General features: G+C 38.2%; 1 protein-coding gene across 1 annotated transcript; it reads right to left on the reverse strand.

Moving 5' to 3' along the window:
* Window positions 1-523: 523 nt before the first annotated feature.
* Window positions 524-18,411, reverse strand: NOX1 (NADPH oxidase 1). The gene is given in 15 exon segments (XM_037820859.1): window positions 524-903; window positions 1,678-1,701; window positions 1,867-2,042; window positions 2,471-2,565; window positions 2,568-2,620; window positions 2,855-3,084; window positions 3,634-3,726; window positions 8,738-8,778; window positions 8,781-8,869; window positions 8,958-9,159; window positions 9,216-9,318; window positions 9,321-9,385; window positions 9,734-9,829; window positions 15,006-15,105; window positions 18,367-18,411. Coding segments are annotated over 15 exon segments (1,539 nt in total). The 3' UTR covers window positions 524-776.
* Window positions 18,412-20,921: the final 2,510 nt, after the last annotated feature.

Consider the following 20,921-nt stretch of genomic DNA (forward strand, 5'->3'; position numbering starts at 1 on the left):
ATAGATATGTGTAAAGAGCCCCACTTGACTTAAGTCATCATAAGATGCAGTTTTCACAGTTATTTCCAGCAGAACAATACACTCTAATGGCAATATAAACAAATCAGCATACTTTCAAAGTTTTCTTTCCCAAATGGAGAGTCCAGAAAAAGTAACAAAAGACTCAGCAAAGAAGAAAGTTCTTCAGTTTTTTGACAAGCAAAGAAAATGTTCACACTGGATAAGACCATGTTTAAAATAACAGTAAAAATGTACATATTTGGTGTTATATGGGGATGGGGGGGGTTCTTGGTAATTTTATGTTCAGTGTTTCGTTATTTATGTTTATTATGTTTTGTCATTAATTATTCAATAAATTTTTATTTAAAAGGTCACCCTACTTAGAAATCTGTGCAAGTGGGAGGGAGACTATGAACCAAAGTCCAGAATATAGTAATACTTGGAATCAGCAGAATCACTTGGGGTTAAATTGTGTGTCAACTGTCAAAACTCCGCTGTCAGGCCTTGCTGCAGTCGTAGTTTTCCAGAAGGATTTATGGTAATTTTTCTAATAAAGGATCCATGGGCTTTGCAATTACTGTGAATTCTAAATTTCTTGGGTTGGCGGAGCTCAGGTATAATGAAGTTTCATGCAATCAAAAAAGAATGCCAAGGAGTCAAGACTTGAGAGACACATTATTTTCCCTAAGTGGCTGCCCAAACCTGACCAAGCCAAATAAGTTGTTGAAGATATAAGGAAGAGATGAGTTGCAGATTACTATCCTTATCCTTGTAATTCAGAAATTTTCTTTGTTGAAATAGAATTGAACCTTCCGAGGATCCAGACTGGAGTATTGGTGACAGCATTTGCTCAGGCTCTTTGCCAAAGTCTGAGGACCACATAGGAAAACCCCCACCACAGACCTGCAGAAACAGAACAAGAATAAGGGCTGGAATGCAAATCTATAGAGACAGGACTGGAATAGTAAGGGCTGAAAGTTGTTAGTGAGAACAGAGGAACTGCCAATGGGGTGTGATACAAATCACCCCAACCTCTAGGCCTCTGCTATTCCCAATGACCTTGAATAAAAATTCAGTTGACTCCCTCCCACATTATTCATGGTAGTTTTCTAACCTCTGCTCATGAGCCTCAAACATGTTGTCAGCCCTTGCCTAAGAGACATGGTATGTGAAGTGGTTAGGTGCTAGCCTCTGGAACCAATCCACTTCTGGCAGCTATTCCATCTGCATGATTTTAAGCAGGTTTCTTAACCTCTCTGTTTCAGTTTTGCTGCCTGTAAAATGGGGATAAAAATGTTGCATACCACACAGGGTTGTTTTGAGCATTAAATGAAAAACATATAAGAAATTAGGAAAACACTTGACAAATTAGCAAATACATACGTTACCTGCCATTAAAGCCATCCACTGTGAGCTTATCCCCATTGAGTATTTTTGTTTCATTGTTTGAATGGGGGCTTGCTGGGGCAGCAAACATATTTTCATCAATTACAAGATTATGACCCTTATTTCACTTAAAACCTCAGACAAAATTTCCTCTGTGTTAGTCAAGAATCTAAGAGTAGTGCAGATAGTTTCTGCTCCAGAGATCTTTTCCCTAGAGTATTCAGCGTGCTCTGGTACCTTTCCTAAACCCTAACTCTATAAACTCAACTAGCTAAAGGAGATCACACTTACCTGGGGTGAGCATTAATGACCAGCCTAGAATCAGAAATAAGTTAAAAGAAGCAGATCCTGATAGCTGCATCTTTCTTCAGCCACTTTTAAGCTTAGGTTTGAGGGTGAGGGCAGGAAGGAAGTCATAAGAAGCAATTATTTCCAATCAGCATGCACTATCTTTTGTCTGGCATTCATCTTACATCTAACATGGGGATTAATGTGTTGTCTGAACTCAGAATATTGGTGCCCCTTCCAGTGAGGAAGAGATGGTAGTTTAGAAAGCCCACTTTGCCCAAGTCCTCCATCTCCTGTTCCAGGGAAGCCAAAAGGTCACTGAACCAGGCAAAGGCACCTGTCTCCCTGCAGATCCAGTAGAAGTAGATCTAGAATCAGCAAGAGAGAACATAGCTTTATTAGGTGCCCTTTGCAATGTGTGCACCATGGTGTCATGATTATGTATCTAGTCTAAATTTGCATATCAAGTCTAAGGATGACCCGACAAATCACCTTTACAAAGCAGCATACTAAGGTAAGGCAGCATGAATGTCCGGAGTTCGGACAACTTCCCTTGTGGAAAGACACCTCCAAAGTCATGACTGGTTCAGGGTGATTTTAAACTCTAAATTGAAAATGAAGACCCTACTCTTATGACAGGTCTGTAGAAGCTGATTCTCTGGCAGAAAGAACTGATCACTCACTTTCATAATTCCAGAGAGGGGTTACTCCCTTATAAATTGCAAAGAGCTTAACTCATGAAGGCAAGGGACCGGTCAGGCCCAGGCCAGATGAAAAGTGGCATGCAGAAGTGTACCATTCTTGTTTTAAGGTTGTGGTCTGCATGCTGGAATTTGTAACGGATGGATTTCAAGATAGAAGCAAAGGGGGTGACCCCAATTACCATTCCACTTCATACTGGCAAACATCCTCACTAGCTGTGCCAAAGGGACCATCCACCTCAATCCTGGCAGAAGACAGAAAACAATGGGCAAGTGAAGTCTCAGCTCCACCCCAACCTCAGAAATCCTCCCAGAGACATATCTCTTCCCACAGCTGATTTCTATTTGTTTATTTTAATCATATCCTATTCTACTAGATAATATTCTATTGTACCAGACTTAAAGTTGGTGAGAAATTGCTTTCTTTTTTCTGCCTGTCTGCATCCTGGTCTGGGTTGCTGTTGATTTCAAAGCCCTACCTGGGAAACAGTGAATGCTGTTCAGAAGCCCTTATAAGTTTTTCTGACCAGTCCCCTGCTGCTCAGACATGAATGGAGAAGAAATCCTCCTCTGGAGCAGAGGTCAGAGTAAAGGGATGCCACTCCAGGAGAGAGATTAAGGGGCAATTAACAAAAATATATCCCACTTCCATGCTGAAGTCATGCTTGTTCATCTGCAGTTCCAGAATTTTGGATGGGTACATGACAATCTGTGAATGAAGCACATAGACCAAAGGAGATAAACTCATGGGGCCACAGGGGCAGACAGATCGAGAAAATGAATAAAGCTGGCAGGTTGGTGACCATGGTGAGCTGCAAGCACAAGATCTTTCTGAAGGGGGTAGTAGCAGTTACTTAGCTGCAGACAGTGGTTGTGATATGGAAATGCAACTCAGTGTTAAAGGCTTCTTGATTTCTTCAAGAGAAGCCAGAAATTTCTTTTTTTTTCTTTAATGTGAAAACCTCCAGAATTTTAAATATTGACACCCAATTCAATTTTTTAAATATTGTGTGGGCCAGACAAAACATGTCTAAGCTAAATCTAACCCAGATCACCCATTTGCAGCCTCTGACATAGACCCATCCTGATGATCTCTGCCAAACACCTCTTTTCCACAGCTCTGTCCAGTGCTAGAGGAACTGAAGTATGTTGCCCCCAAGTTCCTTTCTTGTTTTCCCTCAGAGTGACAGCAACTTATTTCTGTCATCAGGTAGTACAGAACTCCTGTCACAGCAAGAAGAAAGTGCATATTCTTTACCTTGGTAATCACAACCTTCTGCTGAGAGCAATAAAACCGGAGGATCCTTTCAAAGACGTAAAGGACACCTGGTACAAGGATCCACTTCCAAGACTGCACAGAGATGAGTAAAGAAGGAGGTTACACATTCATCACTTGATACATTAATCTCTTGCATAGTATTTATTTGTGCAGCAGTTCATTCCTCCATTCAATAAATATTCATTGAGATCTCTGAGGTGTATCATTAGTAAACCACTAATTTCACCAAATCTTGGGGATAGAAATTGAAAGGAATAAACTAAAAAGGATTTGTGGCTGTTCTGACTCATAAAGTAGATCATTTCCTGAAAAGTTACAGGCTTGACCAGAAGGCAAAAAGAAAAGCACCTGATAATTATACACACATACACATATACTTAAAATTTACTTAAATACTTAGAATTTAATTTTAAGACTAAAATGGGTCATAGTGATGAATACACAACTATGTGATGATACTGTGAGCCATCAATTGTATACTTTGGATATATTGTATGGTGTGTGAATTTATCTCAATAAAACTGCATTAAAGAAAAAAAAAGATATAAGACGGTCTTCCCGGACAATGTGTCCAATCTGAATAACCAACAGAGAAAGCAGATGTGAAATAGAATTAGGTGACTAAAAACAAAACGAACAGAAAAAGGGAAGTATGTGGTTGATACTATTGGCAACAACCATATATAAAACATGGTATTTATCAATCCCTTCTTTTCTCAGGTGCTAAAACACCTGACAGTAATTTATCTTTTATCTTGTCTACACTTTTTAAAAAGCAGCCTTTGTATCCCTGAGTTCTTCTCAAAGGTATCATTTTGCTTCCACGTACACAAGTGCTACTAAAAATGTATTTCCTAGCAATGCTAAATCATGTCCTTTCTTGCACAGTTGCTCAAGTGTGATAATGTTAGAAATGGGTGGAATGAGGTTTCTTATGTTGTCTCAGGCAAATAACTTCTTTGTGCAGCTCTGCAGAGAAAGGGGGCAGGGATGCAGCTAGTGAAACTGAGAGTGGGCATTATACAATTTGATGCTATTATTTGGAAAAATCCCTGGCTGAATTTGGAAGACATGAAAAAACATATTTTAAGAAATGGCCAATAACAATGCAGAAAAAGAAATTGACCTCCAAAGTAATCAGAGAAATGAATTTTAAAAGAAGCAAACATATTTAACCTCTCAAATTGGAAAACAATTTTAAACAATACTGCCCAGCATTAAGTGGAACACAGGGAAATGGGTACTTAAACATGCACAGCTGGTGGAATTGCAAATTGGTAACGTCTTCCCAGAGAACAATTTGGTGACACATTTCAACAGCTTTGAAAGCATTCCTTCTCTTTGACCCAGGAATTTCACTTCTGGGAAATGAATCATAAGAAAATAACTAAGGTTGTGCACAAAGGGTTATTGTGTATATAGTAAAGGCCACATTGTTTACTAAGAAAAACATGACAAGATATGTTATATCATGCAACTGTTTTAAAATAAATGTTTCAGAAGAATATTTGACAACCGAGGAATGCATCCATGATATAAAGGGAAAGAATAATTATACCTCTAGGTGTTAGTACTCTGTATGATTTATTTTCTTCTAAATATTTTTCTGTATTTTCCAAACTTTCTGCAATGGGCATGTGTTATTTTTATAATCTCTCAATGGAGGGAATGTGGAGAGAGTATTTTTTTTTCATGCTTATGGAAGAAACAAACCAATGCATTTAAACAGGTGGCAAGACTGATGTTCTCTCCCCTGGGGTATTAAGCAAGCAGTCAAAGCAATTCTTGAGTTTTAAGAATACCTCCTAGGCCAAATTTAACTTATCTCCATGATAGACAGGTAATAGGTAGAAGATGATGTGCAAGATAAGACAGGGTATTAACCTCCTTAGCTAGTAAGGGGCTGATCAAGCTTTATAGTTTCCTGTCTTTAAGGTCCTCTTGTCCTACTGATCAAATAAAACAGGTCTCTGGTTATATCTTACAATTTCCCAAGACATTAGAAATGCAGTGTGCTATTAAGCTATGCCAAGTATGTCTTTTAAAAATTACTTTTTAAATAGGTAATACATGAACGTGTTACAAAACTCATCAGTACAAAAGAGTATAGAGTGAAAAGTAAATCTCCCTTCCATCTCTGTCTCTGAACTCCCCACTTCCCCTCCCCAGAGGCAATCAGTGTCACTAACTTGTGAATCCTCGAGAATATGTATCTAGGTAATTGTTTTATTGTAAATGGTGGCAGACTATATACACTGCCCTGAACCTACCTTTTTTTTCATTTCACATCCTAGAGACCAGTCCACGTTAGTACCTACAGAGCTGCCTCATTCTTTTTAATGGCTGCACATAGTCCACTGTGTGAAAATCCCATGATTTAACCGGTCCCCTATTGACGGACACTTGTTTCCAGTCTTGTGTTCTATCAAGCAGTGCTTCAGTGAATAACTTTATATATGTGATTTAGCACATATGCAAGTATATTTGTTAAATAAACTCCTGGAAGTAGAATTGTAAACTTTGATAGAGATTGCCAAATCTCATCCTTTGCAAGCAGTTATATATGTTTACACTCTTACCAGCAATTTATGTGAGCATCTTCTCATGCTCTTGCCAACACAGTGTTTTAGCAAACTTTTTGATCATTGCTAATCTGTTTGGTTAAGAAAGGGGGGGGGGGGTGGTATCTTACTGTAGTTTTATTTTGCATTTCTTCCATTACAAATAACATTAAGCATAATTTCATATATTTGGGATTAAGATATATTTCCATTTCTGTGATCATTCAATTGATATCTTCTACATCTTTTTTTATATCAGTTGTTAGGCTTTGTCTTATGAATTTGTAGGAGTTATTTATATATTAGGAAATGAGTTCATGGTCTCTGAGTTATAAATAATTTTCCTACTTAGTAATTTGTCTTTTGGCTTTATTTATGATGAGTATTTTTGCCATGTAAAATCATACATCTATATCTGTATATCTTTTTCTATATTCAAATGTATCAATCTTTTATTTTCTGACTTTGAGGTTGCTGTTCTTATTTAGAAAGGTCTTCCCACTCCAGTATTGGAAAAATATTTTTTCCCATGTGATCTTAGAGTGCTTTTATGGTTTTTTTTTAAACACTTAAAGCCTTGATCCATGCATCTTTGATCCATATTTTAGTAAGATGTGAAATAAAGGTACAGCTATTTTTGTCCAGAAGTCTATGTAATTGTCCAAAAATGTTTGAATAATCTGTATTTTCCCATTGATTTGAAATGCCAACTTTAGAGTATTTTTATTTTATTTTATTTTAACTTTATCATAAAATTTAAAAAACAAACAAAAAAAGCTACATTTAAACAAAGCAAAGGATTAAGAAAAACAAATAACCTAAAATAACTACTTTAATTCCAACATGTTCCTACCATACCCCAAGAAAATTAACAAACCATAACCAAAGGAATAAGAAAAATAAATAATCTAAAATAACTACAATGCTTCCAACATGTTCCTACCATGCCCCAAGAAAATTAACAAGCCATAGTCAAACAAAGGCATAAGAAAAACCAGATAACCTCATTGAAGCTAATTTTTTAGGGTATTTTTAAAAAGATATCCTTCCTTTCTGGATGAAGACTGAACTATTGCTCTTAATTCTGCATCTGACTTAAAGACAATTATTTTCAGAGCACTTTGAGGCACCACAAGCCAATCTTCCCCTTCCATGTATTCCTCAATCTAATATAGTTTATGAGCAAGCTAAAGTAAATCATAACATTTATGATAATTACTCTGGGGCACACATTGAGTTCCCTGGAACCTACTTTCCTGATCATTCACTATGTAGCAATAATTTCCAAGCATGTTCTTATAACACTGTTCCAGTTTGCTAATGCTGCCAGAATGCAAAACACCAGAGATGGATTGGCTTTTATAAAGGGGGCTTATTTGGTTACAAAGTCACAGTCTTAAGGCCATAAAGTGTCCAATGTCAGGCATCAACACAGGGTCCGAAAACCTCTGTTAGCTGGGAAGGCACAAGGCTGGCATCTGCTCCGGAGTTCTGGTTTCAAAATGGCTTTCTCCCAGGATGTTCCTCTCTAGGCTGCAATTCCTCAAAATGTCACTCATAGTTGCTCTTGGGGCGTTTTTCCTCTCTTAGCTTCTGCAGAGAAAAATCTGCTTTCAACGGCTGTCTTCAAACTGCCTCTCATCTGCAGCTACTCTCTCAGCTTCTGTGGGTCCCACTTGGCTGTAGGAAGCTCGCTCCTTCTGTCTGAACTTATATAGTGCTCTAGTAAACTAATCAAGGCCCATGCTGAATGAGCAGGGCCACACCTTCAGGGAAATTATCCAATTATCCAGTGAAAGATCTCACCCACAGTTGAGTGATCACCTCGCCACAGAAACATCCAATCAAAAGTCTCCAACCCAATCAACACCAACACATTTCCTGTCTACATAAGACTGCATCAAAGATAATGGCGTTTTGGGGGACATAATACGTCCAAACCAGCACAAACACCAACCAAAGTCCACTTCAAGAATGCTTTTTTTCCCCAAAAATTTTTGACTGGGATTTCATAGCTAAGCTTTGGAACATTGCAAAGGTCAACAGCACAGTCTTTGGAGTCAGAAAGGCCTGGGTTTAAATTCCAGCTCCACTACTTACTGGCTCTGAAAGCTGACAGTTTACTTAATCTCTCTGAATCCTAGTCCTTTTGTCTCAAAATGGAGACAGAAGTACCTTTCGAAAAGGTTATTGCTATGTTTAAATGAGATAATCCATATTATGCAGCATGGCTGGCTCACAGTAAACACACTATTAATAAAGGTGGTTATTACCTTTGGGGAGGGCCTCAAAACATGCAACAAGCATTAGTCCTTCCTCTTCAAGATCCCCTACTAAAGATAATTCCCTAGCCTTTTGCCAATGATACTAGAAGTTTCTTAAAGGCAGGAACCTTGTGGATCTCATCCATAGGATCCAGCAAAGGGATGGCTAATAACTATAGTAATAATAAGAGTATCAATAACAACAATAGCAGTAACGGCTCCTAACAAAGAGTCTGTCCCTGTCCATAGAGGTCTTACCTCAGTGGGGAATCCTTCAAATTGGGGGCGTTTGCAGTGGGGTCAAGATCATCCCACTTCTCAAAAGACTCTGCACGCTTATGAGAATGTCTCTCATCCACGCTCTCCTGGGTTTGATCCCGGACAATTCCACTGAAACAGCCGAAGAAGAACAGTTTGGAACAAAAGATTTTGCAAAGTCAGTGGCTGGGGCATGTGAATGAGGGTTTGCAGACCTTACCCAATACCATGAATCACTAAGCCAATGAAGTAGATGATAAAAAGGTGACGTGTGTAAGAGAAGACCTCAAACTAATTCCTGTAGGTAAACTCCATAGCTGAAGTCACCATGAGAACCAGGGATATTGTGATGATCATTCCAGTGAGAACAGCAATGCTGGTAAATATCAGATACTCCACCGTCTGGGGAAAGAAATGTCAACCTGACACAGTGTTCACCAAGGAAACTTTCCTGTTCAGGGCCAGTCATTGAATCAACTCATCATGTTTGGGTACTGGATGGGGTTTAGCCAAGAACCCCCCTCTTTCTCATGATGAGATGGGCTGGAGAGAATGGAGACAAGGGAACCATTTGTGGCCTGTCCTGTCGGCTTCTGCTATAGTGTTCAAAGTTCAACAGGTGTGTGATGATGTGAATAGCTAAATGGAAAGATGGGAAGGCATGTGAGAGGAGCCTCAAGAACATCATGGCAGGAATACCACACTAGAAAAGGAGAATCCCTACCTATAGAGCCTAGCAAAATGCCGTGTCCACAGAGGGAGCCCAGTAAATGCTTAATTGCAGAGAGATCTGAGATCTTTTTTTTTTAATATTCACTCTGTTCCCAAAGGAATAGAATGTAAGCTCCATGAGAATAGGCCTAGAACAGTGTCTGGAAAATAGTCCAGGTGCTCAGTAAATATTTCTTGAATGTTTCCATGCATCTATGAATGAAACCAGAGACTGCTGGACCTGGAGCCTGCAGCTTCCTGGTTTGCCTTAGTTATCCATGCATAGGCAGATCATATATGCCACCAACTTGTGGAAGGTGAGGCTGTGATCCAGTTGCTTTCTCAGTGTACACCTGCAAAATTACAGATGTAAAGTGATCACTGTCAGGGGTCCTCAGCCAGCTTTTTGAAATTCACTAACCCATAAACTACTGTTTTACACATATCAAGCCAATATCTACCTACCCTGGCCCACCCTCTTGGCTATCAAAGGAGACATCTGGCTTCCATTTCTATCCTACTAAGGAGACTGGGGTCTCAGTCTTTAATGGAAAGTTGACATAGGAGTGGTGGGGACTCACTGAGCAGGTGCAGGACAACATGTTGCAACACATGGGAAGCAGGATCAGCATGCTGTTAAAATTCAGACAGCGAGCAGAGGCTGGGGCCCAGGCCAATGCCAACTAGAGCAGAGAATAGAAAAGACCGTCAGCTGCTTCATCTCACTGTCCAGCAAGTGAGCACTGGCCCAGTCCACTTGTCTGAAACCTGGAAAGAGACAGGGCTACAACTTCCTCCCTTCTTTCTCAGTAGCTAGCACAATCTGGAGAGGCTCTTTGTTTGCAACAGACAAAAAATTTGTTTAACTTATTGTTGAATTGAGAAATTCCCATGATGCTGGTTTGGAAATGTTTCACCATACATTTAATCATATAAAAGATAACAGGATTTAATTATCTCATGTAAGTAAATACATTCTATGGATATAATATTTTGCAATGAGTATTTTTGTTGGATACACTTGGGATTTTATTGTTTGTCATTCATAAAAAAAGACTGAAAGATCATCTATATTTTTATTTACATTTTAAAATAAGTTTCTATATTTAGAGGTATGAATACAGGTGGTGACTATTTTGTTCCCATTCTTTTCTGTATTTTCAAATGTCACAATTATAAGCATGCAGTAATTGTGTAATAAAAACAATTTTAAATCTTAAGCACTTATATTTAAGATATTTTTAAAAATTGAATAACACCTAGGCAAGACTAATGAACTCTTTGGAGCACAAAATTTTAAACTAAATAAAGATTTCAGAGGGGAGAACTTCTGAGAACAGAATCTTCAAACTGATTTCCTTGGGTGGCCAAGCAGCACAGATCAAGATCAGCCTGTCAAAATGAGTGGAAAAATGGGGACAAAAATTAGATGAAGAATCGGGTGGGATGGAGGGGATGAAAGATTTAGGTGTTCTTTTTTGCTTTTATTTTTATTTTGGAGTAAGGAAAAGGTTCAAAAATTGATTCTGGTGATGATCGCACAAATGTGTGATGGTGCTGTGAATGATTGTACATTGTGGATGACTGTAGGGTGTGTGAATATATCTCAATTAAACTGTATTTAAAAAGTAAATGAACAATGGGGGGAGGAGGGAAATGGTATGTTTTGGATATTCTTTTTTATTTTAATTTTTATTTTATTGTTTTAAATAATGAAAATGTTCTAAGATTGTGGTGATGAAAGCACAACTATATGATGATACTGTGAACAATTGATTGTACACTTTGAATGATTGTATGTTATGTGAATATATCTCAATAAAATTGCATTAAAAAAAAGATCAGCCTATAGATCTAGAAGCTGTCAGAAAAGGAGACAGGGAATCAGTGCTTCAAAGAAGTACTTAGCCCAAAAACAGACTTGACTAGGCCTGAACTGGACAAAGTATGCTAAACTCCATGGTAGCTAAATCCAACTTCTCTCCTCAATTCTGTACAATGGTTTCTGAGTCTGCTCCATGTATTTGGAATGCAGGCTATGAAGTCTGACAATATTGCAGCAGTATATAGAGGCAGTGGCAACCGGGAAATGTTTGTTGAGTTTCAGCTGACTGGTAGGACTTATAGTTTGTGCCTGTCAATGACTTGCTAAAAGGAAGAGTAAAGGGTAGGGTTAATTTCTCAGCTTTTTTTCCAATATTCTTTAAGGCAAAAAAAACTTTTCTCTATGTAACTTAAATCCAGAACAATGTTACATCAGTTTAATAAGCCAAGTCAATTGCTGCCTGGTGTCCTTAATGGCTTACAGTGTCAGGCTATGTAGTGAACAAGAGCTGCCCAACTGTTTTCCAGTTCTGGCTCTTCTACATGACCTATGTTTTCTCCCTCTGCTGAGTCACAGTCCGACTGTTTTCGGTAGAGACACCCTGTTCCATTTCTGAGTAAATTTTCTCTGCTCATCTCAGACATCCTGTATTTCCACATTGGTTCCCACATCTTTTTTACTTGAGTCACACAGTTTTCTCATAAAGCTAAAATTGACAAGTGAATTGAAAATATAGTACTACAACCTAATAGCTCCATAATCTGGGGGGGGGGGGGCTATTTGTATGAGATGAATTCCTCTTTTATTTTTCTTTTTTCTTTTTTCTTTTGGTAAGGGAACCACACACTGGAACATTAGACATCATCATTTTTTTGGACTGGAACTCTATTATTATTTTAATATATTACTGGCCTCCATTTGTTAGTATTTTGTTGGGGATTTTTTCATCTACATTCATGAGATATATTGTTCTGAGTTTCCTTTTCTTGGTATGTCACTGTCTTATTTTGGCATTATGGTAATGTTAGATTTATAAAATGACTCAGAATTTGTTCTCTTCTATTTTATGGAAGTGATTGTGCAAGAGATGAATACTTTTTAGAGCAAATCCTTTTTCCCCATTGCTGCACCTTGAAATATTCCAATTTATGTTCATTTCTCAATATCAGCACTAACTGATGTTATAATTGACCTGCTGCTATCATTAATGCCTCTTTGACTATGGATATAAACTCCTTCCTCTGCTACTGATTTGCTCTTCTTCATAGTGAATCAAATTATTTATTCTCTGTATTTTCCTAGGGTTAGCCTGAATTTAAGAAATATCCTGTGGAATGGTTAAATAATATATGACACATCAATGCGATGGACTGCAATGCTTTTAATAGGATGAGGGTTAGGCAGTGGTGTACTGGTGGTAAATACTTAACAACCAGCTTTCTGGGGCGGGGCACAGGCGTGGAAATCCTGCTTTGCAGCATTTGCCAGTTTCCATGATGCAAATACTCCCACCGTGGCAGATTTCAAGATACCAACTCAATGTCATTCAACGTCACTGAAGGCAGAGTTGCGAAGAGATGTGTACAGCTGGCTATCGCAAGCCAGTGTGAGTTGGTGCCAGCCCACCACTGGTTACGTACTCACATGCACAAGTATCTGAGATACAGTAAATGTAGAAAGGAATTTCCAGACCAATAGCTACAGTGTGATCCCTTTTCTTGTTAAAACAAAGAAAAACACTATGTGCCCAACCGTATGTGCTTATTAAATCTCATGGAACTATACACCAAAAAGAGCAAATGAGCCAATTTTATGGTATGGAAATTAAAAAATGAGTAAAATATAGTACCTACTTCAAAAACAAAAGCAAAACCTATGTGTCTGATGTGTTTGTGAGCATATGTCAGTGCGTCACACACCAAACTATTAACAGTAGTTATCTCTGGGGAGTGGGATGGGAGGGGACTTTCACGTTTTACTTATACACTTCTACATTGTTTGATCTCATTGAAAGCAGCATCATTTATAATTACATTTTTTAAAATAAGGCTTTTCAAAAAATGAAATGCCCACAGGACATCAGCATGATTCATATTTCTGCTGCTGACTTTTTGATCACAGTGCAATTCAGCTCTTAATTACTAGTCACTTTTATTGCATCATTCGCTTAATAAAAAGCTATTTTTAAAACAAGTTAATGCTTCCTTTCTAAAGAAGGGTCAAAGATCAACATTTAAAATGGAAAACAGCAGGGTGAAATAAGCTATGAAGAGAACATTAAACTTAGCTGCAATCTCAACATGAATTCTTTGATTATGGAGAGAAAAGAAGGTGTTTCAAAAGGACAGGCTGTCTTAAAACATGTACACTGGGTGGGTCTTTGTGGAAAGCTAATGAAAAAAGGCACCATCAAAGTGAAAGAGATTTAACCAAATCCTTTGCTTGTTTGTGAGTAATAGACTAGAGTTAGCAGTCAAATTTGCTTTTCTAACCAGGTAGAGAGCAGGTTCATCACCCTATGAAAGAGCCATCCTCACCTCCATGCTTCCTGCTCATCACCTCCATACTCATGTGCCCTACCCCAGCCCCACCCTCCCATACCCTCTTCTGTCCTTGATCTTTTACTTCCCCAGCCTTCTCCACTCTCTTGCCCTGACCCTACCTTTCTGCAGGCTTTGCATTCTGTGGCTCCACCCACCCCACAGACTCCCTGAAGTAACCATACCCCTCTTGATTTAATAGAGTGGTAATTTATGTGCATTAGATTAGTTCACATGAGTAGAAAAATTGGGACAAACAAGTAAATGAGTAATAGGGGGGATGGGGAAGATGGGTTGTTGTAGGTGTTCTTTTTGCTTTTATTTTTATTCTTATTTTTATTTTTATTATTTTTTGGAGTGATGAAAATGTTCAAAATTGACTGTGGTGATGAATGCACAGCTATATGATGATACTGTGAACAGTATCATCACATATATAGTTGGATGATTGTATGGTATGTGACTATATCTCAATAAAATTGCAAGGGAAAAGGAGGGGAATGGAATGTTTTGGATGTTCTTTTTTATTCTAATTTTTATTTTATTTTTTGCAGTAATGAAAATTTTCAAAGATTGATTATGGTGATTGATGCACAACTATGAACAACTGATTGTACACTTTGAAGGATTGTATGTTATATGAATATATCTCAATAAAATTACATTAAAAAATTGCAAGGGGAAAAAAAAGATTAGTTCACAGCAGTGGCTTTCTAGGTTGTTTTGTTTTTTACTACACACTTTCTTAAAATTGTAAGCAGGAGTCCAAATGATAGATAAAAGCTGCTCTGGTTGAAGTAGGGGCAGGGGCAGGAGAACTGCCTAGTTAGCCTTCCCCTTACACCCTGTAGGAGCACCTGAGTTTCTGTGGAAAAAAGTTTGAAAACTGCTATTTAATAGTTCTTTTTATTATGTGCTTCTTTTACTGTATCTGGGAAGTGTGTCCTAGATAGGGTTGCCAGATTTAAAAAAATGAATAATTTTTTAGTGTAACTATGCCCCATGCAATATATGGAATATACTGATACCAAAGAAATTGTTTATAGTTCATCTGAAGTTCAAATTTAACTGGGAATCCTATATTTTTTCCTATACCCTAGCCCTAGAGGGAGGTCAGGTCATTTGGTCACAAAGGAAGCAAGATCAGAGATAAGAAAAACACAAGAGATTCCCTACGTCACAACTGTGATACTTACCGCAAGGATTTCTCTTATGTAGTAGTATTTGTCAGCCCTCTCATATGACAAGAAGGCATATACAAATAGGATAACATTCAGCCCCAATCAAGCAACCTGGAGGAAGGAAAAACAAGCTAGGAGTAAAACAAAATTTGAGTGTGGGGAGGGGTCCATAAGGGATAGGAAATAATGTCACCATTTTAGCTATTTTGTATTTATCTGTTTTCATTTTAAATGAGTACAATCCCACCAGTTATCTAACTTACTTCTTCAGTGAATTAGCACTTTGAGACATGAGCTAGACACTAATCAGAGCAGGAGTCAGCAATCCGCAGCCCACGGGTCATATCTGGCTTGCCATCTGTTTTTGTACAGCCTGCAAGCTAAGAATGGGTTTTCCTTTTATTTTTCATTTAAAAATGACCAGAAAAAACACAGAAGAATAATATTCTGTGACATGAAAATTATATGTAATTCAAATGTCAATGTCCATAAATAAAATTTTATTAGAACTTAGCTATGCCCATTCATTTCTATACTGTCTGTGGCTGTTTTCATGATACAATAGCAGAGCTGAGTAGTTGTGACAGAGACTGTCTGGCTCACAAAGCCTAAAATACGTACTACCTAGCCCTTTACAGAAAACATTTGCCCACTCCTAGACTAGAGCATTCAAATTATTGCACCTAAAAGGTGGCTATAAGTGAATAAATGGATTTCTGAAGAAACAAAGAATAAATGTAACATCTACAACAATACCCATCTGAAAAGAACTAAACCATTCCAGACTGGCCTGCCTCTTTAATTACACTCTCACATGCTTCTCCCTGTTTTTGGATTGTGAGTCTTTTTTCAAATTAACCTGTCATTGCTCTGGGCCTTGCATCTTGGGATTTGTTTTAGCCTATCTACTTCCCTGGCTCTTAAGATCTTCGTCTATCCTAGGCTCTGCCTCTGCACTGGCAAAAGGGGAAATTTGGAACCCACTACCCATTGCCTTGGAGACCATCCAACTGTGCTCTAGCCCAAGCTTGGAGGTTCTGCTCTGTATTTCATCAGGTCTCTGGGGCACTAGGATGCCTACAGTACATATCCCTGGCCCACAGGATGGGTCAGCACATCTTAGCCTACAGGTCAAGAAGGTTCTTTAGTCTAGGGTATGACCCATTCAGACCCCCAAGATCTGGACCACCCACACACCTCTAGCAGCACAGCATAGTGATTTAAACTGTGATATAGGAGTCAAACTCCTTGGGTTCAAATTCTAGCTCCACCACTTACTAGCTCTGTGTAATTAGACAGACATGATTTAATTTCTCCGAACTTCAATTTCTTCACCTGCAAAATGAAGATAATAACAGTATCTACCTGACAACAATGTTATAAGACTTAAATGAGCTAGTGCATGTGAAGTGATTAACACATTGCCTGATGGATAATGAGAGCTCAGTAATTGCTGGCTGCAGAGTTGAGTCATTACCAAACTGACTTTACTAGTTAATTTCTGCCTGCCTCCTTTGTTCAGACACCTTTTCCAGAGTTGGGTGTCTTCCGGAGACTCTTTGACTCCAAGGGAACAAGAGAAGTGAAAGCTCATCTATACCTTAAGAATTTGGAAAACAGGGGAGAGAAGCCTATTTAGAGGGAGCAGAAATGTTTCAAGATCAGAGAGGGCCATAGCAGCAAATAACTCTGTGTCAACCCCATTACCAATTGTAGGCAAGGTGAATGATGAAGTACAGTGACATCTGGGAATAAAGAATTCCATTTCTAACCTTGACTATCATTTCCTCTACTACGAATGGAAAAGAAGGTGGAGTAGAAGACCTGGGAGGAAGTAGTAACATTTTTTTGAGTAATTTATTTTTGATTTAAAAAAAAAAGATTGCCTAGGAGTATATGTCAGAGACAGCAAGAAATCAGCCTGCCAGCAGGGATAGTGGGGGTGGAAATTCAAAGCTAGGGAGTTAAATGTGAGTCATCAACATGGGTGATGAACTCCCCCAGCAAAAAATAAGAGAGGGGTAAAAAAAAACCACAGAGGAATTTAGAGCTAGAAATGTCCCTGTATTTGTATCTAATCCAGTCACTTCATTAACCACCACTCCCCCACACACACAAGGGATGTGAAGTCTAGAGAAGATAAATAAGTTGATCAATCTCACCCAGTTAGTAGCAGTATGAAACAAATTCCCAGATTCCCTGTCTCCTAAACTGGTGCTCTTTCCATTATAGTACAAAAGGAATTAAATATAAGGTATTGAGAGTTGAAAATATGTCATAGGATGAACCACCAAAATAAGCACTTGGCCTTTCATTAAATGCAAAACAAACAACCCTCCAGGAGAACTGGTTCCTGTCCATACCCATGTTCTATCAGCACCATCTGGGCATATGGGACCCAGAGGAAAAACAGGGAAAAAGAGAGAAGAGCCCCAGAAGGAGTGATGAAGTTCCAGGAAAGTGGGAAAGGAACCAGGGAGTCCCAGGCTCACTGGTGGCTTACAAATAGAAGAATGAGAGTGGGGAAAGTTGTTTGTATTAGGGGTAAGGGATTGAATGTACATCATGTGGTGAAGGAGTGCTGGCCTGAATGTTGGGAAACTGGGTTTGATCGGCTCTGCAATAAATTTAGTGTGACATCTGGGTCTTATTTTCTTTTGTAAAATCAGGGAATTGGTTTATATATGCACTGTGCAATAGGTAGTCACTACCCACATGTGACTACTGAATGCTTGAAATGTAGCTAGTCCTAATTGTGCTGTAAGTGTAAAATACTAGTCAGATTTCTAAGACTTCATAAGGGTAAAAAAATGTGAATTTTCTCATTCATATTTTCTATATTGATCACATGTTGAAAGGCTATTTATTATATATTGAGTTAGATAAAATATGTTATTAAAAATTAATTTCTCCTGTTCTTTTTATCTTGTTCGATGTAGCTACTAGAAAATTTAAAAATTACATATGTGACTCACATCTGATGCTGGGCCAGATGATCTCTAAGATCACGTCCATCTCAAACAATCAATGGTTTTTTGATGTCTTGCTGTGAGCAGTATAGGAAGGATATAGAGAAATTAGTGCTCCATGGGCATCAGTTAGAAGTGAGATGGAAGAGAAAAAGAGAAAAATGAAAATAGATCGAAATTCCAAATTCATGTAGTTTGGTAACATCAACAATTATGTATTATTTATCTCTGTGCTATCGTCTGACCTAGAGTTGGATTTTTTTTTAAACTAATAACTGGCCTTGATGAGCCCAAAAATTGGCTGGGAATCTTTCCCTTTTAAAGAACTTTACAAATGGTTAACAAACCTGATGTCTCCTTGCTGTTAACCTTCCCAATTAATAGGAAATGAAACATCATTTACCAGAAACAAAGCTGAGAACCAGTGGTTAACCACCCAGTTTCCCATTGTCAAGAAGTGGTTTGGAGTCTAGTAGCAGGCCAATTCAGCAACCTGGATTCTGGCAAGGTCCATCAAGGTTGAGACCTCTGTGCAGCTCAGGGACTATGAGTCTTCAAGATGTCGAAAAGACACACCTACCCCAAAAGCTTCTAGGAATGAATAAGTGTATTCCACCTTTTTCTCTGGATAGAACTGTGATCAGCTTAGGTAGACCAGCCCTACCTATGAGAAGTACAGGGGTTTTCCCTGTTGGGTTTTTTCCCCCTTCAGGAAATACTTATCTTCTTGGTTGAGAGTATTCTCCATCATCTTATCAACATTACCAAATGTGAAGCATTGTCTTTCTTGATAAGAGATTTGCAAGAAAGATCTAAGACTGGGCAGCAAACAGATCACCCCCTGAGGAAGCAGGAAGTGTATGTGTATGTGTTAGGGAAGCTGCTTTAAGGTGGGCTTTTGGAAGAACCTCCGGCTACTACAATTTGGATATCAACCTGGCTAGCTCAGAAACTTCAGTACCAGTTCCTCTGGAGGATGATCTGGTGCTAGAGAGACTTTGGCTGGAAGGACAAGTGAGAAGAAGAGCCACACATAATAAGATAAAGTTTAACAGGTATAAATGTTAAACGTACACTTTGGTTCAAAAACAACAGAGGCAGAGTGCTCCAAATGAGGGAGATGCTTGTCTTCTAGTCTGATGGAATATAGAGTTGTGTGTTCAGTTCTGGGCACTGGTGCAATATATCATACACAGAAGAGTGTATAAAACATATATATAGCAATTTAAAGAATAATTTTAAAGAATGAATATCTGTGTACTCACTGCCCAAGTTTAAAAAGAATAGAATATTGACTTTCAGTACTTTAGAAGACCCCTGTGTGTCCCTCCCTGATTACATACCCCTTTTCTTTCCTCCCCTTCCCCCACCAGATGTAACCACTATCCTGAAATTTGGGGTAATCATTCCCTTGTTTTTCTTTTTGGTTTTACTAACTATAAATGCATCACCCCAAAATATATTGTTTAGCTTTGCCTGTTTTGAATTTTTGATAAATGGAACCTAGTTGTATGTATGCTTCTGTGATTTGCTTCTTTTACCCAACATCATGTTTTTTATATTCATACATGTTGATATTGTAGCTACAGTTCATTTACATTGCTATATAATATTCCACTGAATATGCTGTCATTAATTTACTCAGTCTACTATTGATAGCTATGATGATGTAACATTGTTGATGGAATGATGTACATATGCTACAGTTTCTCTAGATTATATATCCCAGAATGGAATTGCTGGGTCTTGGGATTTGCACATGTTGAACTTACTATATAATGGCAAACTCTTTTCCAAAGTGCTCACATAAATGTACACTATTACTACCTCTGTTCAACATTGTAGTAGAGGTTCTAGCCAATGTGGTGACCCAATCACAGGGGGAAGTCTTTCAATATTTCACCCTCAGGTACAATGCTCACTGTAAGTTTTTGTAGCTACTTGGCTACATGTTCTTATTTTCCTTTATTTTAAGCACAAAAGTGAATATATCATAATGCATTTTAGCAACTTTACTGATATATAATTAATATAACATAAAATTTCCCCATTGTAAGGGTACATCAATGCATAGCATATTTTATATTTTAAAAAGCTAACAAATATATTGAACATCACAAAATCCATAAAAATATCACAACAATTTTACTAGTTGCCTAACCCACCTGCAACTTAGTGTCACAATGCTGGGTAAAACTGGTACAGTGGCTCGTAGGAGAATTCCTGGAAGCCATTCCTACACTAAGACAGCCAGCAATCAGTTAACTATACATGGAAGTCTCCATGAAACATATCTTCTCCTAAACCCAAACAAAATACACCACCAACACAACTTCCTTTTAGCTGTATTCCAAACATGTTCAAAGCCACTCCAGCATCACCTAACATGAGGGGAAGTGTGACAGAGGGAAAGTTGGGAGTGAAAAGAGACAGTCATCTTAACCCTTTCAGATGAAATATCTTACTTTTACAAATTTTACAAAAACATTTGATCATGCCCAAGATCACACTTTAAAAGTGAAACTAAAGCCTGTCCAAGGGAGGGTGACCAGGATGATATAGTGATTTGAAACCTCCCTATGTGAAGAAGAGTTAAGGAATTTGGGGGATTTAGCCACATGGGAAAAGAGGTTTGCCAGGTTCATGGATTTACCAATAGTTATTAGAAGAAGGTTTAGATTGTGTGTGGACCCAAGGACTCAACCTAGGACTGGAAGCTGTAAAGCACCACATTTTTGTTCAATATAAAGCAGAACTTTCTAACACAGGGGTTCAAAGATGAGGTAATGAGTTTCCTGTTACTCCAAATGCTCAATGAATGATGGATGACCCCTTGCTAGCTATTTCATAGGGGGAATTTCAGCACCAGATGGATGGCTAACTAAACATCTTTTAAGTATCCTCCAACCTTGAAGTCCTGTGATTCATAAGAGAATCACTTATAATTAGATGACAATT

This window comes from Choloepus didactylus, chromosome X, assembly GCF_015220235.1.
Source record: "Choloepus didactylus isolate mChoDid1 chromosome X, mChoDid1.pri, whole genome shotgun sequence".
Lineage (NCBI taxonomy): Eukaryota > Metazoa > Chordata > Mammalia > Pilosa > Megalonychidae > Choloepus > Choloepus didactylus.